Source organism: Pimephales promelas, chromosome 1 (assembly GCF_988280905.1).
Source record: "Pimephales promelas chromosome 1, fPimPro1.hap1.1, whole genome shotgun sequence".
Classification (NCBI taxonomy): domain Eukaryota; kingdom Metazoa; phylum Chordata; class Actinopteri; order Cypriniformes; family Leuciscidae; genus Pimephales; species Pimephales promelas.
The window spans coordinates 42,268,118-42,295,052 of NC_142769.1; the positions used below are offsets into that span (position 1 = coordinate 42,268,118).

A 26,935-nucleotide genomic window follows, 5' to 3' on the forward strand; every position below is an offset into this window, starting at 1 on the left:
AGCACATTTGAGCTTCAGCACGAACCAATGAGGTTCATTTTCATGTTACACAGCACGTTCAAGCTTAAATAAGACCCAATGAGGTTCATTCTCGCGTTACGCAGCACGTTTTAAGCTTCACAAGAATCAATGAGGTTCATTCTTGTGTCAAGCAGGTTCGGTTGACTTTGTTTAAATGTGAATAAAAGCCTAAATTAAATCTGTTTATCATATAAAGGAATCGAATTTCTTCTGAAAAGTTAAGTGGACTCACTCTTAGCTTTAAGTGGTTTATATTAAACTTGTCCCACTTTATATTAAATTAGTGGCAGATAAATCAAGTTCCGGCCTATATTTTTAATTGTCTTGAAGTATAAAGCAGAATTTCGGAGCCTGACTGGTGCCAGACATATAACAACATTGGGTGGAACAATGAAGAATGGGGCGATTGTATGAAACCTGTTCATAAGCAATCATTATTTTCCAGCTGCAAATATTACAGACAGGAGTCTTAAAGTCAGGTAAACTTGAACTGTTCTCAACCTCTGGCCATCAAGAGAACTCTTTCTTTCTTTTAGACACCTGGTTAGCTCATCAATCAAGATAACAGGCAATTATCAGTCACTCTGAGCAAACCCACTCTTCAGCAAGGGAGTTTAACCGCTTTTGTGCCTTTTCTCAAATTGCACGCTTACTTTAGTCGGGGGAATCCTCCTTCTGTGTGTTTTTCCATCAAGTCTCCAAGTATTATTTGTTCCTCTATACTTGTGTCCGGTTAGCAGAGAAATAATCACACTTCAGCATCCTTCCTGTTCTCTCCTTAAGCTTGTCTAAAGACAGGCTTAACAAGTTTGACCAACCCAAAAAGAAAACGTGCAAACCAATGTTGAGCAAGCAATCTCATTGGCTGCAGGTGAAGCTTATCCCTGCGGTAATGATGTGATTAGTTCAGCCTGATCTGAGTTTCATGATTGAACTAAATATTTTAACTTTCAGTATGCATTTTTGTAATTTTTATTAGTTTGTCTTTAAAAAAAAAAAAAAAAAAAAAAAAACATTCATACTATTTTTTTTATTATTTCAGTTTGTTATTTTGTTACTTAAACTTATTTCAGTTAACAAATCAAATTTTTCGACATACCCAAAAAAAAATCAGAAATCAGTTTTGTGTTCATTTCTGAAATTCAAAACAGCTTGCCAAAGCGAACTTTCCAGAAACTGGATTGGTCCTTGACGATTATGTAATAGGTAGGTGTGGTCTGAGGCTCCGCCTTCTTTGATATGAAAATTATAACCGTTAATGTATTCTCTTCAATACCTCAAAGTCGGATGTCAGCGAGTAAAAACATGAACACACTCTGCCACTTTATAAAAGAAAAAGAAGTTGGAAGGAATTCTAATTGAAAGAGACACTGACACGTTTTTTTTTTCATGTTCAATACTGTAAAGCTGCTTTCTTTTAAACAATTTATTGTATTAATTTGTACATAAATAAATGTGATGTGACTTTAATGAAGTGCAGAATTGTATAACACTTTGCAAGTTTGTCATCTAATTAAAAAGTAGAAAAAAAAACACTTAGATTTGAGAGCTTAAAGACTGATTAACCCTCGGCTAACTGCAAGTCAGACTAATTCTTAAGACAGTCTTAACATAATGACTATGCAACTGCCCCCAGATTATTGAATTATATCAATAGAGTGATCAAAATCTCAAATTCTATAACCCAAATTTAAAACAAATGCCTCAAAACAGTAAAAGTAACGTTATAAAACAGCATCATACCACCCAGGATGACTACTTTTACACAACAATGGAAACACTGATATCAGCTTCAGCTTAGTTCCAGGGCTTCATAAGTGTATCAACATTATAAGATATGATTTTCAGTAAACAGCTGCTCCTCAGTTGGAGATAAAACTGCTTTGATATATCATATTTTAAAATGGATGCTTTGAGCTCCAAAATCTGTCTGGAAGAACCACGTTGGAATGCTTTGTAAGATGTAACACTTGTGACCGCACGTCAACTGAATTCAACTTAATATTCAAGTTGCTATACAAACAGTGAACTTTGATCAGTGTGTTGCTTGGAAACAGTCAACGCTTAAGCTAATGAGCTATATTACACTGTCATTTCATTTTGTGTCATTTACTCGCTGTACACATGAAGACGTCACTACAAAATACAAAAATTCCTGATATGCACATTTTATAGATTTCAAAAGGTTAATACAAAAGAAACCACACATTATTGTATCACAATAATGAATGGAGCACAAGAACAGGATCCAGAAGTATTTTCCTGTATATTTTCTCTATGGGTATTTAAAAATAAATAAATAAATAAATTAAGAGTTTAAACCAAGATGAATAAGAATGGAAATTCTGATTCAAAGAAAAAAAGGTATTTATAAATGAGGTGAAAAAAAAGGACAAATGCATTCGATAAACCAAAAAAAAAAAAAAAATGGGATACTATATAAAAATATTTATTGTAAGCTGTAAAACAATGTTTTAGCGTATTTTTTTTTAATCAACAGTGACGGTAAAGCCATTTACAATGTTACAAGAGATTTCTATTTCAAATAAACACTGTTTTTTTTTTTTTACTTTCTATTCATCAAAGAATCCTTTTTTTATCAGTTTCCACTAAAATATTAAGCAGCATAACTGTTTTCAACATTGATAATAATCGGAAATGTTTCTTCAGCATCAAATCATCATATTAGAATGATTTCTGAAGGATCATGTGACACTGAAGACTGGCGTAATGATGCTTGAAATCACATGCATTACAGGAATACATTACAATTTAAAATAGATTCAAATAGAAAGCCGTTATTTTAAATAGTAATTCTTTTTCACCATTTTTTATTAAGTGCATGCATCTGTATTTAGCCTAAGATACTACTTTCAATCGGACTAGATTACATCATTTGCAATGCGAGGGCAGTCACTGGTGAGTTCTTTACTATCAAGTCTGTTTCCATGGTAACAGCAACTGATTGGTGATTCTCTCTTAAGAATTATCTGTAATTTTTCACTCATATAAAATCACACTGACTTTTGTCTTCTGCAGAAGCAACTATCATCACTTTACAATTTGAGTTTATATATATATATATATATATATATATATATATATATATAAAGATCCAGCACCAATAAAGTCAAGTTCACTATATAGAGAAAATGAACATAATTTTGACTTAATTAGAAGTAAAACTGTCAGACCTGCAAAACAACCTTGAATAAATGCTAGAAAATTCCTCTACAGACGATGCTGGCGTAGTGCTAGCGTACACCTCATCTTCCTAATTCTCCCCACATGGCCAATGTGACAAGTCTGAACCCGTAAATAAGCTCTGGAGTCTAATAGCTGTGAAGCCCGAGTGGAACCTGCCGTTTGCATTGGTTAAGAGTTTTATCTGCAGCATCTCAAGGCTTTGTCTGTTCTGCTGACTAAAGCCATTCGTTCCACTAAATTAGCCCCATTAGTTTAATGCAACATAGAGGTCATTACCCACCGGCTCCTCTACAGAACTGACCTCTGCACTCAAACCCATCTGATCTGGGACCAGTCCTTGCTACTGGAATACCAGCAGTGTGCACTGTGAAAAAAAACAACAACAAAAAAGCTTCAGATTAGCTTATGTGGAGAGATAACTACTCATTACGTTGTGCGTTAAGTTCATGTTACTCTACGGCCGTAAGGTAAGGCTATCTTAGATCTTCATGGAGTTAAAAATAAAATAAAAAAATAATCGATCAGAATAAAGTTGCAGTTTTCATTAACTACCCTAAAGTAATAATAATACAAATAATAGATTTATTAATAATATTAATTATAGTTGTGGCTCTAAAACATATTATTGCAATTATTACTATTATATAATATCTAAATAATTCTCTAACATAGATTAAAATTAATTTTAAATAAAAACTATTGATTGTCGGAAAATTAAAGGGATACTCCACTTTTTTTGGAAATAGGCTCATTTTACAACTCCGCCAGAGTTGAACAGTTGAGTTTTACCGTTTTTGAATCCATTCAGATGATTTTCTGATATTTAGAAGAATATCAGTAACCAGACAGTTTCTGATCTCATTGACTTCCATAGTAGGAAAAAAATATACTATGGAAGTCAATGAGACCAGAAACAGATATTCTTCTAAATATCAGAAAATCAGCTGAATGGATTCAAAAACGGTAAAACTCAACTGTTCAACTCTGGGGGAGTTGTAAAATGAGCCTATTTCCAAAAAAAGTGGAGTATCCCTTTAAAACATGATTACAACGCATTGGCACAAAGCGCCCATGCTAAACCAGAACAGACAAACATAAAACATATTCTGCACAGTTTGTTCAGTCATGTTTATTTCCAAAATCTTGGTAGTGATTTGACACGATAGCACTCGAATACGTGTAGTATTCAGCAGGCTACAGTATTCTGGAAGCTTTTTTATTAAATATTTCAAATCCTTCTACAAATGCCATTAAAGCTGTGTTGCACACAAATTAAATCAAGGGTTTAAACTTGTGTAAACCAAAAGGGAGCGATGAAGGAATTCATTTCAAGGCCGTTTCACTTCAAACTAATTGAAACTGTATTTCAAGAGGACTCTTAAATTATGCAACGCAGGGCCCCGCCAGACCCCAGCACAAGATCCCAAACACGTAAGGAGATACGCTATGATTTGAAAGCATGTCCTTTAATTGCAGGGTTTAATCCTGTCTCAAATAACTGAGGAAGGGATGGTTATTTAGGAACATGTGAAGGAGAAAAAAGAAGAAAAAAGTCAAGTGACTCGCTGTAATTTGCAAAGATCTGTGTGCACCATCAGTCTCGCAACAGCGCAAATCAGACAATCTACTCCTTCAGTCTGGTGACTGGTCCAATAAACGCTCAAACTGTGTAATTGACTTCAATTGCTGTACAATATTAACAACATTTGGTTCCAGAGTGCACTGCAATTGCTTAATAGCTTAATAGCACAGCACATTTTTACAATAGATTAGTGCAGGCGAACACACTGTAGAATAAAGACTTGATGTTCAGTTTTAGTTAAAGTATCTCACCAGATTTAACTGATATTAGCTAATGAGGTTCAGTCACTGAATCCATTAACATTTTGAACATTGTTTTTTCAACTAATTTGTCATTCATTCTGAATGAAACCATGGACCATGGAAATTGATTGGAGGTAATGACTGAATCACTATCCGGTCAGTTTCAGCCAATCGGTTGGTCATTAGAGACTGATACTAGTCAAATGAAGGAGTGGTTGTGCGTCATCAAATATGTCAATGAACCTCTTTTATAAAGCAAGAGCAGAACAATTCAATAAATAAAACTATTGTGCACTTCAAACCCATTATTATATTGTTGCACTGAATTTAATTCAACAATTTACATAAAAAATGCTTTCACAAAATCATTCTGCTCGTGTTTCACAACTGAGGATCATTCGCTTTATTTGTTCTTGCTGAGAGTTCGTTGTTTTTCCCCGTGTTCAACGATCTTCTCATCCACATAGAGGCCTTTGCGTCTTCGTACGGCGTTCATGTATTTCAGAGCCTGATTGGCTGAGTCTGCTTTTTCTCCAAAGTGTAAATACTCCTCCTCGGTAGTGGGCACCCAGAATGGATCACTAGGGATAACCTGAAACACACACACACACACACACACACAATGTTAATGACGCCTGTGCTGTGTAAAGAGATTTGCATGCAACACTTAAGGCAACTAAAAAACAACAAATTACTAATATGTCAATTCATTTGATTTAATGATTGTTCTTGTTATCCTGGATGCTGATTGGTCGATACAGAATCCCAGTAGTGCTTGCTGACAGTCAAGTAGGTCAATGATTAACAGGCAGTGTTTTCTACGTTCTGCAAAAACTTTGAAATTAAAATTAAAATAAATTTGATCAATTAATGGATTCCTCAAAATTATATATATATATATATGAAGAGTTCAGGTGCAAAAGCCACTAAATGCCATTTGAAATTTTCTTCTTTAATGATGATTTTTATCAAACTTGTATATTTAAGTTCAGTAATTTCACTTAAATGGCAATGACAATTACCTATTAATTGTTATTTAAGTGAAATTACTGAACTTAAATATACAAGTTTGATAAAAATCATCATTAAAGAAGAAAATTTCAAATGGCATTTAGAGGCTTTTGCATCTGAACTCTTCATATATATATATATATATATATATATGTGTGTGTGTGTGTGTGTGTGTGTTTGTGTGTGTATATAAATCTACTTTCATCTATAGAATATAAATTAATTCTATGTTCATTTTTAATATCATAACTAATATCATTAATAATATCATATCATCTTTTCAAAATAGGCAAAACAAATAATTAGTGCTGTCAATGAATAAAAAATGTACTAAATCACACATTTCTGTAATTAATCATGATTAATTGCACCTAACATTAATGTTTTTAATATGTTTTCATATTATAATAATTTCAGTTTATCTCCAAATTAATTAAATAATTAAATATACAGAAATTTAATAAAAAAGTTATTTTATACCTCAGTCTTCACCGCATAAATTATACATTTTATATAGATTTATTATTTTTAAAAGCTACAAAATTTATTCAGTCAAGAGGAGTGAGTAGCACTCAGTCTTTGTTCTTTGATTTACACTAATGACAGACATCACAGCAGTAGGTTTAATAGGCTGCTGTCACTTTGAGATCTGGAGCACATGTCTGGATGCGACACACCTGTTTTCTCACATGCTTACAAGGATACTCGACAAAGCGGACATTTTGGCATACTTTTGTGTGTTTGTGTCAATTCAAGAGAAAAAGAGATCTTATAATAGCGCTTGAATGAATGAGACGGTGAACAAACTGTAGAGAAGCATAAGAATGGCAGGAAAAAAAAAACAGGTGCTGCATCAATTGTAAATATTTTTACCGCTTTAAGCTGAAAAAAAATGCATACGAGTTCATTTTGACAGCCCAACAAATTATGCAAAGTAATTAATTTACTTGTCTCTCCAACATTGGCACAAAATAAATAAAATAACTAAACTTTTAATTTGAATATATATATATTGTATTTATATGCATTAACGTCATTCTAAATGAAAAAAAAATGAAAAAAAGGACAATACACTTAAAGGAACACTCCGACTTTTTGGGACTTTTGCCTATTCACCTTATCCCCCAGAGTTGGATAAGTCCATACATACCTTTTTCATCTCATGCTATAAGTCGTGTCTGACACACCCACCGCTAGCCTAGCTTAGCACAAAGACTGTATGTAAATGGTTGCAGCTAGCATACTAATCCAAATAAGAGACAAAATAAAGTTGTGATTTGTATAGTCACAGAGTGTACAAATAACAAAGTCAAATGACACACAGACATCTTTTAACCATATAAATACAGGGAACTATATTCTCAGAAGGCGAAAGCATTGCTACTTGGGCGGAGTGATAACTGCAGTACCTGAGATGCGCCGTGGTGAGGAGCAGAGAGTTCGTTCAGAGTTTGGGTAACAGAGTCAGCAATTTATACATAGTAAAAGCGTAGTTTACAATCATGGGTTTTCGCTGTATTGTAAAGAGCTGCGACAATAAACAGGGGAGACCAGGTAATAACATGATGTTTCACAGAATTCCAACTAAAAACGCTGACCGGATGAAGAAATGTATAAACTATGCTTTTCTATCTAGTAATTGCTGACTCTATTACTCCAACTCTGAACAACCTCTCTGCTCCTCATCACGGTGCATCTCAGATGATGCGGTTATCACCCCGGCTAAGTAGCAGTGCTTTGCCTTCAGAAAATATAGTTCCCACTATTTATATGGTTAAAAGATGTCTGTGTCTCATGTGACCTTGTTTTTTGTACACTCTGTGACTATACAAATCACAACATGTAAATAGGAAAATGTTTGCGATATTTTGTCACTTAGTTGGATTAGTATGCTAGCTGCAACCATTTACATCCAGTCTTTGTGCTAAGCTAGGCTAGCAGTGGGTGCGTCAAACAGACTTATAGCACGCACGGAGATGAAAAAGGTATGTATGGACTTATCTAACTCTGGGGGATAAGGTGAATAGGCTAAAGTCCCAAAAAGTCGGAGTGTTCCTTTAAATTTAGATTTCTTTAAATTATTTATTTTAAATAGATATATATTTGTACTTAGTTCACTGGGTTATCCAATATATGCATTAGCATTATTTGAAATAAATAAAGCTACGAATTTAAATTTTCTCGATTATCCAAAAAGGCCTAAGCATAAATAACTAACAAACTATACAAACCAATAAAGAAGCTTTCTCATTTATTTGCCAGCAAAATGAAGTATGTTGTGACACTGATAGTGTGAATCTACTATGCATCCACCCCTAATGCCTTATGTAATGCACACCCTACTGTAAAGTGCTACTGACTTTCAGAATTTAGATCTAATGTTTCCTCACAGGTAATGCACATCTATGCTGTTAATTTGCGAGTCGGTCAGATAATTAGAATTGGCACCACAATATTCTATCCCTTTGTCTACCGCACTCTCATTTTAAAAAAAAGAAAAAGAAAATGAGTTGTTCCAGGGCAGAAGTAGACTACTCAATTGTCCGCTGTGAAGAGATACACATAATGGTCATTATATGAGGCACAGCGAGAGCACACACACACACAGCAATGGGAGCAGGTGCTGGGCGGATGACGCAATCCCAGCAGCAACACACATACACACACACACACACACTTCCACACAATATGACCTCATGCTCAGACAATAGCGCGAGTGGTACAATTACTGTAAGAGTCCAGCGGGGCCCCTGCACCTGGTCCCAGAGAGGCCCCGCGGCGTGGGCTCCGTTACCTCGGGACAGATGGCAACAACGGGCGGATTTACACAGTTATCGACTGCAGTCCAGCGCTTCAAGAGCATCTGCGCCCGAACATCACTGAAGGATCAGAGCGTTTGTGGAAGAATTAGCATTTTAACCGCAGTGGAGAACCTGCAAAGAGCTTCCTGAGTGCTGATCTCTGATTCCATATCTGCTTTCTTATTCTCATTTCTCTCTCTCTCTCTCTCTCTCTGTCGACCTGACAGCCTGGATTACTATCCCCTCCCTTTATTTTCCTCCACTAAAGAGCTTTTGTCTTGTGTGTGTGTGTGTGTGTGCACTCATTCAAGCACAACCCAACAAGTGACAGGGCACTTTTCATGTGTTTGCCATGGGTACATTAACACACACAAGCTTTGCCTTACTTGAAACCTCATAAATGACTGATCTGGAACGTTCTACATAAGCTGCGTTCTTCACACAAGCTGCATGAGAGACCCGAATGTTCATTCAAATAGAGTTAAGCATGTTGTTCAGCTAAAAATACAGTATTCTAATTGAGATACTGTATACAACTGACAAATATTGACTAGAATAGTCTATTTTTTTTAATAATTACTTTTCTGTACTAAATTAAATAAATGTAATGTGTTACTATGTTACAAACACTTAAGATTTAATTAATAAGATTAATACGATTTTTTTAAAGAGAAATTTATACTTTCATTTAGCAAGTTTTTTTGTTGTTTTGGTATTATTATTATTACTATTATTTATATATACATATTTATTTTTTGGTGGTTGTGTTTTACTTTGTGGTTTTAATTATTGTTCTGTTGTGTATCTATGTTGATTGTTTGAGACAAATAATAAAGAAATAAAGAAAGTAAGAAAGAAAGAAAGAAAGAAAGAAAGAAAGAAAGAAAGAAAGAAGTATGCATTTAATTGGTAAAAATAATGTCTAATAAATTTATATTACGGATAAATTATGTTCTTTTGAACTTCAAAGAATCATTATAAAATCCTGAAATAAAAATGTATCTGTTCCCACAAATAAAATACACCCTTTTCAACATTGATAATAATAATAAATGTTTCTTGAGCAGCAAATCAGCACATTAGAATGATTTCGGAAGGGTCATGTGACACTGAACACTGGAGTAATGATGCTGAAAATACAGCTTTGCATCAATTGAATAAATGATATTTTGAAATACACTGAAATAGAAAACAGTTATCAAAAAATTACCATCTTACTGTATAATTGATCAAATAAATGGAGCCATGGAGATCAAAAGGTTTTTTTTTTTTAATTTTAAAAGCTTTCGAACAGTAATGTTTACATTTATTTATTTACAGTTTAAATAGACAAATATAAATGGCCATATTTTTGTCGAAACCATTATTTTTTTTTTCAAGATTCTTTCTTGAATAGAAAGTTCAAAAGAACAGCATTTATTTAAAAGAGAAATTGTGTGTACCGTTATAAATGTCTTTAATTTACTGTCACCTTTGATCAATTGAATGTGTCCTTGCTGAATAAAAGTATTAATTTATATATATATACACTTCCCGTCAAGCATCCAGCCGTCTCTATCATATAATAAACACCATTTAACAGTTTTTTTTCTCTCAAGGTTATTCAATCGGTTACGAATGTGATAGAATTTGATGAATGTTACATTATAAATGACAAAGCCGGTGAATGGAAATGTAGTGAGACGGAAGGTTTTAACGAGCGAGCGTCCGCCGCTGTCCACGGCAGGGTGGAGTGTGTGTTTGATAGCAGCACTAACACTGAATGACACTAACTGTGTGTCAGAATCGCACAAGGGTCCAGTGCAACTCATTAGTCTGTTTCTTTGTCCATCTTACACAATTAGATTATGTTGACCTGCATGCGTCTCGCTCATGGCCGGTGCTGATTAGTGCGTGTGTGTGAGTGTCTCTCATGGCAGGGGCGGGCAGACGCTTGGCAGGCAGATCGAGGGCGGATTCTAGGCCCTGGCATATGTGTCTAATGGTGTCTAATGGGCCCTAGGCACAGTAGGGAACAAACACACACACACACGCACGCACGCACACTGAAGTGGTGTTGTCAAAGCTTGACATCTGCCCACACACGCGCATTCAGACGCATGCATGCATGCAGGCTGTCAGGTGGAGTGTGTAGGTTCTCTGAGATGTGGCAGCGAGCGGGTGAGTTTTCACACTAATGGTGCAGCGCCCTGCGTTTGGCGCCTTTTCAACTCTGCGGCTCTCTGAGAAAGAGAGAGACAAAGACAGGTGAAAGATCGACAACAAAAAAGATGAGGAAACGCTATCCGGACCAACTTTATAAGACTCCTGTCAGTTATAATTCCTATTCACCCTGCTTCATTTCCTGACGTATCAGTCACCCTGAAACGGATCCATTTAATGCCTTTAGCAGGCGGACACATGTGCAACCGCAAAACCACATATCAATAACCATCTCGAATGCAATGTTTCCACATTACAAGTAACATCCAAGTCAAGTCACCTTTATTTATGTATTCAAAATAGATGGTGAATTCAGTTAACAATCATTATTTACTCGCCCTCATGTCGATGCAAATCTGTATGTTATGAGGAGCACAAAATGAGATGTTAAGAAGAATGTACAGGGTGTTATTTTCAATACAGTGAAAGTAAATGGGGACTAGGGCTGTCAAGCTCTCTCTCTCAATATATATATATATATATATATATATATATATATATATATGAAAATCTTTCTCGCTGTATAGATTTAATTATGGCATGTCAAGATGTAAGTCAACCCAGGTTTGACATCAGTGATAATGGGTTAAGAGATGCGAGAACCTACATAATATACATTCAGATTCATCATATTCATCAAGATGTGCCAGTTTTGACAGATGTGCCAGGTCTTTCTACATTTCTACACAGTGAAAACTGAATATATGTTCAAAGTTTTAGAGAAATACAATACTGTTCAATCTTTTGGGGTCAGTAAGATTTGTATCGAAATAAAAGAGTACTATTGTAATTTATATTTGAATATATTTTAAAATGTAATTTATTCCTGTGATGTAAAGCTGAATTTTCAGCATATTACTTCGGTCTTCAGTGTCACATGACCCTTCAGAAATCATTCTAATATGCTGATTTGCTGCTCTCAAGAAACATTTGTAATTATTATCAATGTTGGAAAATGGTTGTGCTGCTTAAAGGAGAACTCCGGCGCAAAATGAACATTTGGTCTAATAAAGCATTGGTACCTAGTCAACATAGGATTATATTCTTTGAAGAATAGAAAGTTAAAAGCATAAGTTAACAGCTTTTATTTATTTTTTTTACAATATACAGTGAGCAAAATAAGTATTTGAACACCCTGCTTTTTTGCAAGTTCTCCCACTAAGAAATCATGGAGGGGGTCTGAAATGGTCAGCATAGGTGCATATCCACTGTAAGAGACATAATCTAAATTTTTTAACTATTTGTGATTTTTTAACTATTTGTGTGATACAGCTGCAAATAAGTATTTGAACACCTGTCTATCAGCTAGAATTCTGACCCTCAAAGACCTGTTAGTCTGCCTTTAAAATTTCCACCTCCACTCCATTTATTATCCTAAATAAGATGCACCTGTTTGAGTTTGTTAACTGCATAAAGACACCCGTCCACCCCATTCGATTAGGGTTAGGTTAGGGTTAGGGTTAGTAGTAAGAATCCAACTACTAACATGGCCAAGACCAAAGAGCTGTCCAAAGAGATAAGAGACAAAATTGTACACCTCCACAAGGGCTCTCAATGATCCTAAGAAGGGTGAGTAATCAGACCAGAACTACACAGGAGGAACTGGTCAATGACCTGAAAAGAGCTGGGACCACCACTTCAAAGGTTACTATTGGTAATACAAGACGTCATGGTTTGATAGCATGCATGGCACGGAAGGTTAAACCAGCACATGTAAAGGCCCATCTTAAGTTTGCCATTTGGATGATCCAGAGGAGTCAAGGGAGAAAGTCATGTGGTCAGATGAGACCAAAATAGAACTTTTCGGTCATATTTCCACTAACCGTGTTTGGAGGAAGAAGAATGATGAGTACCATCCCAAGAACACCATCCCTACTGTGAAGCATGGGGGTGGGAGCATCATGCTTTGGGGGTGTTTTTTCTGCACATGGGACAGGGCGACTGCACTGTATTAAGCAAAGGATGACCGGGGCCATGTATTGTGAGATTTTGGGGAACAACCTCCTTCCCTCAGGTAGAGCATTGAAGATGGGTCAAGGCTGGGTCTTCCAACATGACAATGACCCGAAGCACACAGCCAGGATAACTAAGGAGTGGCTCTGTAAGAAGCATATCAAGGTTCTGGGGTGGCCTAGCCAGTCTCCAGACCTAAACCCAATAGAGAATCTTTGGAGGGAGCTCGAACTCCATGTTTCTCAGCGACAGCCCAGATACCTGACTGATCTAGAGAAGATCTGTGTGGAGGAGTGGGCCAACATCCCTCCTGCAGTGTGGCCTACTGTACCAAATATTAAATTGATTTTCTCAGGTGTTCAAATACTTATTTGCAGCTGTATCATACAAATAAATAGTTAAAAAAAATCATACATTGTGATTTCTGGATTTTTTTATTTTATTTTAAGATTACGTCTTTTACAGCGGACATGCACCTACGATGACAATTTCAGCCCCCCTCCATGACTTCTAAGTGGGAGAACTTGCAACATAGCAGGGTGTTGAAATGCTAATTTTCCTCACTGTAAGTCTTCAATGTTACTTCTGATTAATTTAATATTTGTTCAAATATTAAATGGCCCCTGTGCTTTTTGTCAAACGAAAAAAAGAAACAGTGACCCTCCTGCTGAAGATCATATTTTGTGTTTCACAGAAGAACACAAGTCATATGGGACATGAAGCAGCATGAGGGTGAGTAAATGATGACAGATTTTACATTAATGGGTGAACCATTGCTATAAACCCTTTAGGCCTCTCAAAACAACACAGATTTGTAGAAGTCCTGCAGTTAAAATAAGCATCTTAAGACCCATAAAAGGTCCACAGAAAGGAAAACAGCTGCAGGACACACACACACGCACAATTTCTGTTTATGGGGACTTTGCATAGACATAACAATTTTGATACTGTACAAACTGTATATTCTATACCCTAACCCTAACCCATCTCCTACCACTAAACACAACCCTCACAGAAAACCTTCTGAATTTAGAATTTGAATTTTCAAAAAACAAAACTAAAATCCCTTGATTTATTAGCTGTTTTTCTCATGGGGACCAAACAATTTCCCCACCGTGTCAAACATTTCTGGTATTACCATCCTTGTGGGGACATTTTGTAGAGAGGTAGAGAGAGAAAGAGAGAGAGAGAGAGAGGGAGACAAAATGGGTTGCAGTGCTTTGCTTTGTAACATCTTAGTCTTTTCTCTTCACACAAAGGCCACATTTAGAAGAATTGAAAATGCATCAAGCCCCAAAATCTAGAAAGGCGAGGTTTGAATTAAACATGGAATTGAATTACCCTCCTCCAGCAAGGCAAACACAATCTGCAAGTACCAATACTGGCGTCCAATTTGAGTCGTGTGTGTGTGTATGTGACACTGTACTCAAACGCTATAAGCACAAGAATCCTCATGTGAAGGACACTATTAACTGTTCTTCTCCTAGTAGAGATACAGTACATTATTCATGACTTTTTTCTCGAGGAAATCAAAGAGTAAAACGTCTCCCTATCAGAATAAAGGAAAGTTAATTCGACACTCGCATAGTTCTTGTGAGTACCAAACAGCATAAGCATTGAGTACCAAATCAAAATGTATTGTATTATCATAAAATTTAATATTACCTTGAAAAAATTAATAAATTATAAATAAATATTTAAAAAATATATATTAATTAAACAAATAAACACAATATTTTTATTATTACTAATTATTAAGTACAAAAAATAAATAAAACAAATAAATGAATGTACAAAATAAACAAATAATTAACACACAAATTACTAAATGAATGAATGAATTATGCATTAACCTACTTGTTAATCAAACACATAAATTAATAATATTTTTTGAAGTCTAAATTGTAATAAGAAAGAGATTGTGAAGTGATCCAACATGATACCTTCAGTTTCTTGAGCCAATTAAGCAGCTAAGCAATATCTGACCACAAAATGCCAAGATTGACTAATTAGAATCAAGAAATCCAGACATGCATAATTAACAGTATTACAAAATCAGGATTGACAAAATAAGGCCTTAATCTCAACCTAAATTCATCAACTGTCAGATGGTATGTACGATTGACTGGAACAGTAATGGTTTAAGCCACAGTTTAGTTCACATTATTCAAACTAAATCATTTAAATACTGTGGTACACCAGCACACTCGCTTACACTGGATTGTGGGTGGTTTGTGAATGAGATGAAGGTTTTTGTCACTTGAAAAAGTGGCGCAACTGTTTTGTGAAGTACCAGACGACCTTATATGCCCTTTGTGTGTGTGTATCATGTCAGGTTTATCTCGACCCATCATTCTGGCTGACAGTAGCGCCATATGGCCACAGAACCCGTCCCGCTCACACAGCCCTGGCGTGGAGAGAGCACATCCAGCCAGCCGTCGGGTTAAAGACGGCACACGTGGCGTCTACAGCCTTTGATCCTCTTTCACGCCGATCTCCCAACAAACACACACACACAGCATTAGGAATGCTCAACTAACTCACAATGAACTCCCACGTGAGGAGCAATCTTCTAAAAATACACATTAACACCATCACACAACCGAATGCCTCCACTCCATTGATTTAAAAGATCAGCGATGACTTACAGTGTTAAAGGGTTAGTTCACCCAAAAATGAAAATTAAGTCATTAATTACTCACCCCCATGCTGTACCAACCCCGTAAGACCTTCGTTCGTCTTCGGAACACAAATGAAGATATTTTTGATTAAATTTGAGAGCTGTATAACTACCACATTGGCTCCTAAGGGACTGCCTCTTGACGGCCCAGAAAGTCAATGAAGAAAATGTTTAAATATCCCAAGTGACTACCGTGGCTCAACTATATGTTTATCAAGCGACGCGAATACTTTTTGTGCGAAAAAACAAACAAAAATAACGAGTTTATTCGACTATTTCTTTTCTTCCTTAGATTTCCACGACGCATGCGCGAGAATTGCTATCTGCTCACACTACTTCAGATCGCAATTCTCGCGCAATTCTCGTTTCTGGCCTATAAGGAAGAAAAGAAATAGTCGAATATACTCGTTATTTTTGTTTGTTTTTTCGCACAAAAAGTATTCTCGTCGCTTGATAAACATATAGTTACATTCATTTTCTTCATTGACTTTCTGGGCCGTCAAGAGGCAGTCCCTTAGGAGCCAATGTGGTAGTTATACAGCTCTCAAATTTAATCAAAAATATCTTCATTTGTGTTCCGAAGACGAACGAAGGTCTTACGGGGTTGGTACAGCATGGGGGTGAGTAATTAATGACTTAATTTTCATTTTTGGGTGAACTAACCCTTTAAGAATAACACTTGATTCAGTGATACAACTTTTTTGACAACATTGACAATATTAGGCCTACAGTCCACCACACAACAACATTTTTTATCCATCCATCTACCTGTCCACCAAAACAGAGTCATTGTAAAGTCAACTCTAAAAGTTTCACTGTCAGGACATTCCTCCAATACTACGCCGTGTACGTGTCTCTTCCTCATGTCTGTAACGCTCTGATCAATCCAGCGAGCTCTCTGGGTTTACTCACACATACACACACGACTCATTCGCTGACAGCTCCACACTCTCAAGGAACACATGCTTTTGCCTGATCAGCAATACTAGCATCTGACAGCAGATCAATATGAATGGATCTAATAGATTGGCATGCATGTACAGTTTTCCAGCCAGACATAATCACATATTATCAGGCATCTGTATAGACAGGTCTGTATAGTCTGGCACTGGGTTCAGTATCTTTGAGGTGTATGTCCAGTAAACTAACACTGTGTCCAGAGGAGAGTATTGACTGATGGTGAGACAACTGAACACACACGTCAAAGCAGTTTCGTGTCATTTGCTCATTCATACACTAATGTTAAAAGTTAAAAATATGGTACAGGTTTTTCCTTCTTGAAAGAAATCAATACTTTTTATTTCTCGCAAATAAATATTGTTCTTTTGAACTTTCTATTCAATGAATACTGAAAAAAGTGTTTGTTACAAAGGAATAAATGATTATTGGTAAATGGTAATATTTCACAATGATAATTAATGTGCAGGTGGACACACACATTCATCAATTAATTCCTCACTCACTCAAACCCCCCCACCTCCCTATTTCCTTCATTAACTCACTAGTTCATCTATTAATTGTTTCCTGCATTTACTTTTTTTGATCATCTCAACCATTTAATCACTTATTTTTCCATTTCTGAAGTTATTTATTACTCGGTTAATGTTTGTTCATTAATTTACACTGATTAATTAACATATTTAGTCAATACACATACATTTATTAGTTCATTCACTTGTCCATTCATCTACTCTCATTCATGTATTCATAGTTTAATTGCGGCAATTATTTGTTAACTAATTTGTTCATTCATTCATTCATTCATTCATTCATTCATTCATTCATTCATTCATTCATTCATTCACTCATTCAATTCTTAGTTTAAGAGGTTGACAGATATTGGATTGTCAGAAAAAGATACCATTTTTGACAGACCAGTTTTTAAAATTTTTAAAATACACACTTATTTGCTATATACATACCGAAAGTGTTTTTTTCTTAGTGGGACAGAGCAATCCAAACATAAAAGCTACAAGAATCCAAAACATATGACATCATAGTGCAAAGATTCATAATTCGGTCACACATTCAATCATATGTTTGTTCATTCATTCATACAGTCATTCATTCATTCATTCACCTCCCAGTGGCTGAAGACTAGTTGTGGGCTGGCCAGACCGCTGGTCCTCTTCCTGATCTCGTCAGCGAATCCGAAGCTCTCGGCAACAGGAAGTACAGCTTTAATGATGAACATGTCCGTCCCTTCCTTCATTTCCTCTTGTAGGACTCGTCCTTCCCGCTTGGACAAAACAGCATACACACGACCTATAACAAACGATGATAACGATGAAATGATATCTAGTACAATCATTAATAAATAATAATAAAAATTATAATAAAAAAGCACAGACATTTTTACATAAGGATTTAGACATGACCCGGAAACACACATGTACACAAAATCCATCATCACGAGGCAGTAAAACACACACGCAATCAGTTTGTTCAAATTCATCTGTGGCGGACATCCTTATCCTTTAACTAACACAAACAGCAGCTGATCTACACACACACACACACACACACACATGAGAATACATGGAAGTGACGGGGGGAGAAACTCTGTGCCTGTGTATCTATCAGTTCGGCCCCAGAGACCATCGACCTGTTAACACTGTAGACGAGCATGAAGCTCTCGCAATAATACTCGATGACAGACATCTATAGAAGGTCATGACCTCTGCACATCTGGGCCATGAACACTCATCTCTATGTTACTATGTTGTATAAAACGGTTTGCTGTGTGTGTGTGTGTTCACTACTTACTGCTCCTAATGTGTGTGCACTAACTTAAATGCAAAGTAAAAATTCCAAGTATGGGTTACCACACTTGGCCTTCGTGTCATGTCACTTTGTCAAACTGTTATTGACACAGTTAAAGGGGACATATAATGGAAAACAGGATTTTCTTTGCTTTTAAAAGCGACTGATGCACTGTAGACATACTCACAACATTCACAACACAAAGCTCACATAGACCAATGGGACTATTTAGTGAAACTAAGCAGAAAAAAAACGTCTCAGTTAGAAATCTATGAGCACATTAGCATATGGCCATCTACAGTGAACCATCAACGCCTCAGTATTCATCTTGGCTGCGATGGTGAACTTTACCAGTGTGTTGAGGTCATTTATATATAGACATCCTACAGAATCACGGGCATAAACAGCCTGTTTAATTGTAATGACAGTGATTTTGTTTAATGGAGGTCACAGATCAGCTGTATTGATGGTTATTGAGACCATTTCTACTGCTGGATGGCATAATCTTATTAGTGGACAGCACAACTGACCATATATGGGCTGTAGGATGCACATTCAGAGAAAATCTAATTTTGCGAAGAACCTCGACTCTAAAAATTAACAGTTTTATTGTATAAATAAAACATGAAAACTTTAGGAGAGAACTCAATTTTGGTATTTTTTAATTTCAAGTTTAATTCAGTGCATACCTTTATATATTTATAATTACGTTATATTCATATAAATGAATTATTTATATTCGTATATATACTTTATATATGCAGATACACCCCTTAGAGCCTCATTCATGAAACAGAAGCAAACAAAAAAAAAAAAAAATTCATGTAAATCGTTCGCAAAGCTGTTCTGACATTTTCGAAGAAGTGAAAATTCATGAAAGTGAACGTATTTTCGAAATATTAGTTGGTATGAAAAAAATTAAACCTGCTCTGAACCACCTGTAAAAGTTTTTTTTTTGTGTGTGTTCTTTTACGCAAACATAAGACTGCACCTTCGTAACACTAAAATAATATTTTACAAATTTGTCTCTGCCCATATAGGTAATCATTTAAACTAATGAGGTTAAACCTGTTTGGCTTGCAGTCCAGAGTCGAGGGGCTCGAGCAAGCGACTTCAAGCTCTGATTTACCACCAGGCCCAGAGACTACTAGAGCTAATATATTATTACCCATCATTTTAATTTTTATGATAATAAGACTTTTAGTAGCTTTTGTTTTCATGCACATTTTTTCAAGTTTTAATCATGAACTTAAAGGATGAGTATATAGGCTAAATTGTATATATAAACACACACATATGGAATTGAATTATATAATTATAAATTGAATTTAATTTAATTATATTGAATTATACATATATAAACACACAATGTGTATGTGTAAGACGTTTATCACATCTAGAAACATCTGTAATACATACACCTGGATATCAACAGTGTGACTAGTTATCTGGATATGGAAAACATCCTGCAAGTGCTCCCAAATACTTTTGTTCTCATCGCAGTTATGGAAACGAAATGTCTGCGCTTCATTTACAGATTTCAAACCCTTTTCATGGGCAAACAAAACGGTCAGGAAGGAAATTTGCACCATTTGTTAAAATATTTACGTATTTTCTCCCCTTTGGCTCAGGCCAACTGATTTTCTCAGAGGTTTTGGTTCTCATGGGGCAGGATTCCCTTACTTCTTCAACTGGGTTCATTTCAAACAGGCATGTTGGTCAGACAATTTAGCTTTTGTTCTGAAACCTGGTGCTATGATGACATCACACCGGTACATGGCTGTTTCACATCAGCTTTCAATCAAGGACCTGGGAGAACTATTTCCTCTCTGCACGGTATATGGCCCCTTTTCTCCATGTCAAGAGACTGTGGATCTATTTAAGATACAGGTTGATTGGCATGTGCTTTACTGTTTAAAAATGTTTAAAGCAACGGTTCAGCCAAAAATGAAAATTCTGTCATCCTTTTCTCACCTTCTTGTAGTTTTAAACCGGTATGACTGACTTTCTTGTATTGAACACAAAAAGAGTATTTTTGAAAAAAATATTTGCCATAGTCTTAAGTTTAATAAAAGTGAATGACAAGTGGGACTGTCAAACTTCAAAAAAGATGCAAAAGCACCATAAATATCTCATGACCCATATGTTCCAAATCATATGATAGTTTCATGTGGGGAATAGACCGACATGTAGGTCATTATTCACTGATCTGGGTTTCCACCAATTTTGAACAACACAATGGTGAGAAAATAATGACTAATTTCCATTTTTTGGGGTGAACTATCCCTTTACGTAGCCTTTTTCAGTTTTACTATTTATCTTATGCAGTGTTGCTTCTCAACAACAACTATCTTGTTTGAGGGATTTTTGAACATTTTAACTGGAAACGGTGTTATTATTGCTGACTAACACTAAGAAAAAACTAACATTATTATTACAGCTATTAAAATTTGTTTTCAAAAACTGAAATAAAGAACCAAAATTTTACACTCCTGCTTGTTATTGTGCACGAAACATCACGCCAATAAATCATCAGAAATATTGCTGACCAGTGCGCGTCTCAAGCGCACTCTTTACTCTTTTCCTATTGCCTGTTAGTTGTCCATGGATTTGCCTTTATTTGGCGAAAATGGAAAGGTCTTTAGACATGGAAAATCGATTTTTACAATCAAATTAATGAACACTTAAGTCTCAAAAATCGATCTTCACTTTGTACCATTGGTGAAAAGTGAAACCGCCAAAGTCCTAATATGGCGCTGACATCTTGCATTGATTTGGGACCTGATTCTGCGCAGTAGTGACCGTGAAGTCGAGCTGTGATATCAAGGTCCTGCCCACACTTCCACAGAAACGGTTAGTAGCTACAGTTAACTGCAGAGAAACTCATTGTGTCAGTATAAAATTAACAGTTATGGAAATGTAGAAATTAAAGCTGAAGCTCCATTCTCCTCCTGAAAATCCCCCAAAAAGTCAGTTGGTGTCTCAGTGACTACTTCGTTTAGAGAAGCTGTCAATCATGATGTCACATTCCCGTTTTTTAGCCTCAGATAACCAAGACCAAACTTATTTTAAAAAACGAACACTTAAACTTACATCAGCGTGATAAAAACTACCTAAAATAACTGAAAACATCTTTGGAAAAATTTTTTTGGAAGTGTAATTAATTGTTTAGTTTCCATCGCGTCCCATTAGACTAAACGGGGAGGGCGGGGTTTATGACCTATACTGGGACCAACCACCTGGGGGCGATCAAGACGCTTTGGCTTCACTTTTCAGGACTTGTGCAGCATGCTTGGTTCGCACTCATGCACACGTAACATACTAGAGACTGAACATGATTCAAGGTCCCAATATACTCAAGGTGGAATTCTTTTTGTTTGTTTCTTCACAGAAGTAAAAAAAAAAATAAAAAAACATTTGAAAAAACCTTTGCAGAGATACACCGACAACGAATGCTTCCCATGCTGCTGAGGGCTACATTGAGATTAGAATATGTAAATATGTGCTGGGTGCTTTCCTCTCAGTAACAAAAACACAACAAAAATGTAATAAACGCTTACCCAGGACCTCGGCAGTGGCCATGATTTCGCAGGTGTACATCGCAGCCATCAGCCGCTGAGGTTTAGCTTGGAAAGCGTATCTGCAGGTCTCTTTCATGGCAGCGATGAGCTGTCCTGAGAACGGCCCATAACAGTCCAGTGAACCACCAGCAGTTTCCGCTCTGCTCCTGCTTCGATTAGTGCTTGTGGATGAGACGTGAACGTCAGAATATTCACCTATTTGGCTCTGCAGGTGGGACTCCTCTTCTATTGAGTCTTTCTGAGTAAGAGGTGTGGAAATCTTCATGTCCCAGGACTCTACAGAGAAGCAAACCCCCATTAAAGGTTCTTCACACATGGGACCAGAGAGTGTGGCCAACTGGAAGCCACTAACAATGCTGTTGTCAAAGTCTCTAAATGCGTTGGTCTCGGGCTTTTCAATTTCCTTCTCTCGTTCCAGACACTGCCACACTGAGGGTCTCCGGTACCCCTCGATTCTGTTGAGGAGAATATTTGGCCCACAACGGCGAGGACCAAATGCCCAGATATGCTCCACGGCACCCCTCCATTTGTGGCCTTGCAGGGTGCTCTCCAACTTCACCTTGAAGTCCTGGATGTTCTCCAGAATTTTCTGGTTGATTTCCAGAGTCTTGCCCTCCCAGGCGAACAGGCTGAACTGCTCTATTGTGCGGATGAGCTCCACATTGTCCTCCAGAAGGCGGGTGACTTCCTCAGGAAGAGGGATAGCCCGCACCCTGACCGTGGCCATCTTGTTTGAGGTGGTGAACGTGACTAGACCGGTGGAATCCACCTGGACCCCTTCGTGATACTTTGTTTGTTCGTCCTTTACCTGGTGAATCACAGCGACTTTCTGCTGCTTCCCCAAGTCCTCGTTCACCATGTCCACTTTGGGAGGCCGGATCACCGTTTCGCGAAATGGAATGATTGGTTCGGAAGCACTGATTTCAATTTTAGCAAACCTAGAGAAACAAGAACAAATCTAAATATCAATAATAATAAAACACACTAAAACATGTAGGGTCAAGAAACAAACAAAAAAAAACAGGTATATTTGCACTGAAAAACAAAAATAAAGAAAGAAATATTAGATTTGTGCATTGGGCCTTACTGTGAGAATGCAATCTAAATGGACTTGCAGCAGTCTTGTATGAAATTAATATTTCAAACTACAATAGTAAAGCTGCAGTCCATAGATTTTCCTCGTCATTGCCATCTCTGTTCGAAATCTGCAATTCACCTTTGGCTAAGCCACGCCCTATAATGTAGATTGACCAATCACAGCGCAGCCAAGAACGAGCCCCCACAGAGGTCCGACACTTTTTCACAGCGCTCCATTGACTTTCAACACAGGCGTCTCATATTTTTGGTCTCGGCAGGCTACTACCGTCGTAGTTTAATCCAAAATGTGGTTAAACGTTGTGCCTCGGGCATTTGTAACACAGATACGCGTTTCCCAGAGAGGTTGGAGGGGGGTGTCCGTTTTTTCCCTTCCCAAAACCGACAAGTGTCGTCTTTGGATTAAACTGTGGATGTCCTCAGTCAGCTAAACCCCTCAAAGATCAACAACCACATCTTTTTTTACTCCTAACCATACTGTGAGTGTGAAGTTATACTAGTTAGACCGTTTTATAATGTTTTAGGGTTATGATTTCGGTTCTCATACTGGTTGTTGATTCGCTAGCACACGCTGCTAATAAATACAACGTTATACTCGTGTAGTCCGTTTGCTTTTGTAATAACGATTATAGAAGTGAATAGAGACCTACCCAGCTTTGCATGAACAGTGTTGCTCCCTGATATTGTCAGTCCCAGCCTCCGTCTCGATTAGGATCTGCAGTGGTTCATTTTTTGACTGTGACCGGTAACGTTATGCTTTTGCCTCTATTTTGGATGCCTTGTTGTCTCTTGCGTTTCACCTGTAAGTCTTGAATATAGCCTTCGAACGCATATTGCAGCCCCTTTTGCCTACTTCTATCGGACACTTTATTTGCTACTTTATAAAAGTTTGATAACATTTCAGCAGGAAGAGCTGTTACAGCATAAGCCATGCAGAGCGCAGATGAAGTTTGACGGATGTAGCAACAGTAACTAAGGGGGGCGGGGCTTAGCCAAAGGTGAATTGCAGTTTTTTGCGGAATTATCAACTTTACGTAGGTTGTGCCTTGGCAATGTTTTGAGAAGAATGTGCAGCTGTCAGTCACCGCGCTGGTGTGGATACTGGCATTCAGAATCACAGATTATTATTTTTGGAAGTATGACCAACCTAAGAATTTTCAATGGAAAATGTCATCTGAACAAGTAAGTAATATCCACTTTTGTTCTGACCAACTAAGGGAAAAAAGCATTCCAGTAAATCGCGCTGATTAACTATAATGATCGCTTATCGTATCACATCAAACTGTGCAAATTATACTTTGTTCTCAAATTGTTAATGTTAACAACATCAGCGTTGCGTGACTACATGTAATGACCTTCCGATGTGTATCCTTGTTTTCGCATGGGTCGCACGGTTGCAGTCTCTTTTTTCCTGTAGCCACTCCGAAGTCCGAATGAAGTCTTTTGCATTTTACAGTGGGTGAATCTCTAGTTGTTACTGGTGATTGTAGTTTAAACCTTTCTGGATCCGCCATCAAATTGATAAGTGCAATTATATCAAGTGTAATTTTTGCTCAAATTTATTTTGGATAATTTTTAACCCAAAAAAGAAGTGCATTCCAAAAACGGAATGCAGCTTATAACAAGAAAACGGCTTAATTTACTTTTGTTCTTTATTGTTGTTTGCTTTCTTATAATAATTACTTGAATCATATGAATTATATATTTAATATGAGGAAGTGTATATATATATATATATATATATATATATATATATTAGGGCTGTGCAAAAATTAATTGCGATTAATCGCATCCAAAATAAAAGTCTGTGTTTACATAACATATTTGTGTGTGCTGTATATAATTATTTTGTATATATAAATACACACACATGCACGTATATATTTAAGAAAATGTGTTATTCATATATAAATTATTTATATTTATACAATATATATTATGTTTTTTTATAAATATATACAGAATTTAAGCGCAAATAATTCTTAAATATATACATGCATGCATAGGTATTTATATATACAAAATAATTATATTCAGCACACACAAATATATTATGTAAACACAGACTTTTATTTTGGATAAGATTAATCGCAATTAACTTTTGCACAGCCCTAATATATATATATATATATATATATATATATATATATATATATACACACACACACACAATGCATAAATTACATTCTACAATAATACTGTTAAATATATTTAATATACATATAAATATAAATATGTAAAATATATTTAACAATATATATATATATATATATATATATATATATTCTACAATAATTACTTGAATAGCATCAGAACTATATAATATATTTTTAGTTCTTTTTTTAAAGACTTTTTAAAGTCTTCAGTAGTCTTGGAATAGCTATTGAGAATCCCAATATCACAGGTATTGGTATTGACTACTTACATTTTGGTACTGTGACAACCCTAAAAAACATTTTAATCACTGCAATAGATTAGATTCAACTTTATTTTCATTGTGCAGAGCACATCTCCAGAATGCAAGAAATACAGTAACTACCCGGAGAGAAACAAAAAGGCTTATTTTTCAAACTAACTGGGAGGACATGAAGAAAAATTATTGCCGACACTCAAGACTGGCGTTCAGCCAACGGTAAGAGCCTAACACTGATTCTTCAGCACGTCGTTATGGCACAGTAAAATCTAATTTACAATAGGCCATTCATGCAGAAATTATTAAAATACACATTAATCTCTTTCTGTCTGTGTGAGGAAACAGACATAAACAGTCTGCCGGAAGATGCGAGCACACTCCTAAGTATTTCACACACATATTCAACCAGAGAGTCACAATCCAGGGTTACTCAATTTGTTTTGTCCTTATATGTAGCTAAACATACTGCTTGTTTTGATATATGATAATGGCTTAAATCTAACGAGGAACCTACACACTCCGGGTCACTGGTCAATGGAGACAGTTGGACATTTGGGTCTCAAGGGTTTGTTAAGTGGAGCAGACGGTTGACATGATTGCTGCCTTCGCTGAGACATTCAATAATCCAGTTAGATCCAGACAGCCACAGAACGGTTTGGGAAGCAGATAATCCAGTGGAAAATGTTTACCAGAAACCTCCAGAGAGCCGTGACTGGGTATCTGCAGGCACTGCTGTCTCAACACAGACAGCTCCAGGTGCGATACGTTTCACACAGTTACCATCACCTCTCACTGGATGCTGCATCAACCTCATTATTTATTGTTATTTCCTAACTAAAGTGTTTCTCAACCTGTACTGTCTAATGCACTCCCTCAGTCCCATCAGTAAGGCTTCCAAATCAGCGATGTGTTCCTGTTATCACAGACAAAACACATTTAAACTAAAACAATCAGTATTGTGGGTAAACACTTACCAGCTTCCTTTCAAACTACTTACAAAATAAGGTATATGTCGAATGACCAAACAGGAACACTGGTCTCATCGTATCCACTTGTCAGAGAAAGTGTTAACAAGTAGTATGAACTAACGCCAATATCTATGAACTTTTAAGCTAACCTTACTAGTTCACTTTGTTATTGGCATTTATTCTATTTAAATATATAAATTAGTGTTAGTGTGAAGAAGGAAAAACCTTTAGATATCAATCTGCATAAATGAGGGACATTGGGACACAAGGGACATTATGCTCATTTTTGCTTGCCCCTTCAAGTTTTTTTTCACAAAGCACATACACATCACCTGATACGGAAGTGATGCGATCAAATTTACAGAATATGGAAGTTAAGTAGCACATAACCCCTATTTAGTTTAATATTTTGAAAT

General features: G+C 36.4%; 1 protein-coding gene across 2 annotated transcripts in view; it reads right to left on the minus strand.

Moving 5' to 3' along the window:
- Positions 1-4,337: 4,337 nt before the first annotated feature.
- efl1 (elongation factor like GTPase 1) overlaps positions 4,338-26,935 on the minus strand; it is a 108,600-nt gene continuing 86,002 nt past the window's right edge. For both annotated transcript variants that reach the window (XM_089129715.1, XM_089129714.1), the window contains 3 exons: positions 22,023-22,981; positions 17,780-17,964; positions 4,338-5,644 (listed from right to left, as the gene is read on the minus strand). In XM_089129715.1, coding sequence (XP_088985841.1) covers positions 5,456-5,644; positions 17,780-17,964; positions 22,023-22,981 — 1,333 coding nt within the window. In that variant the 3' untranslated portion in view covers positions 4,338-5,455. The remainder of the gene's footprint in view (positions 5,645-17,779; positions 17,965-22,022; positions 22,982-26,935) is intronic.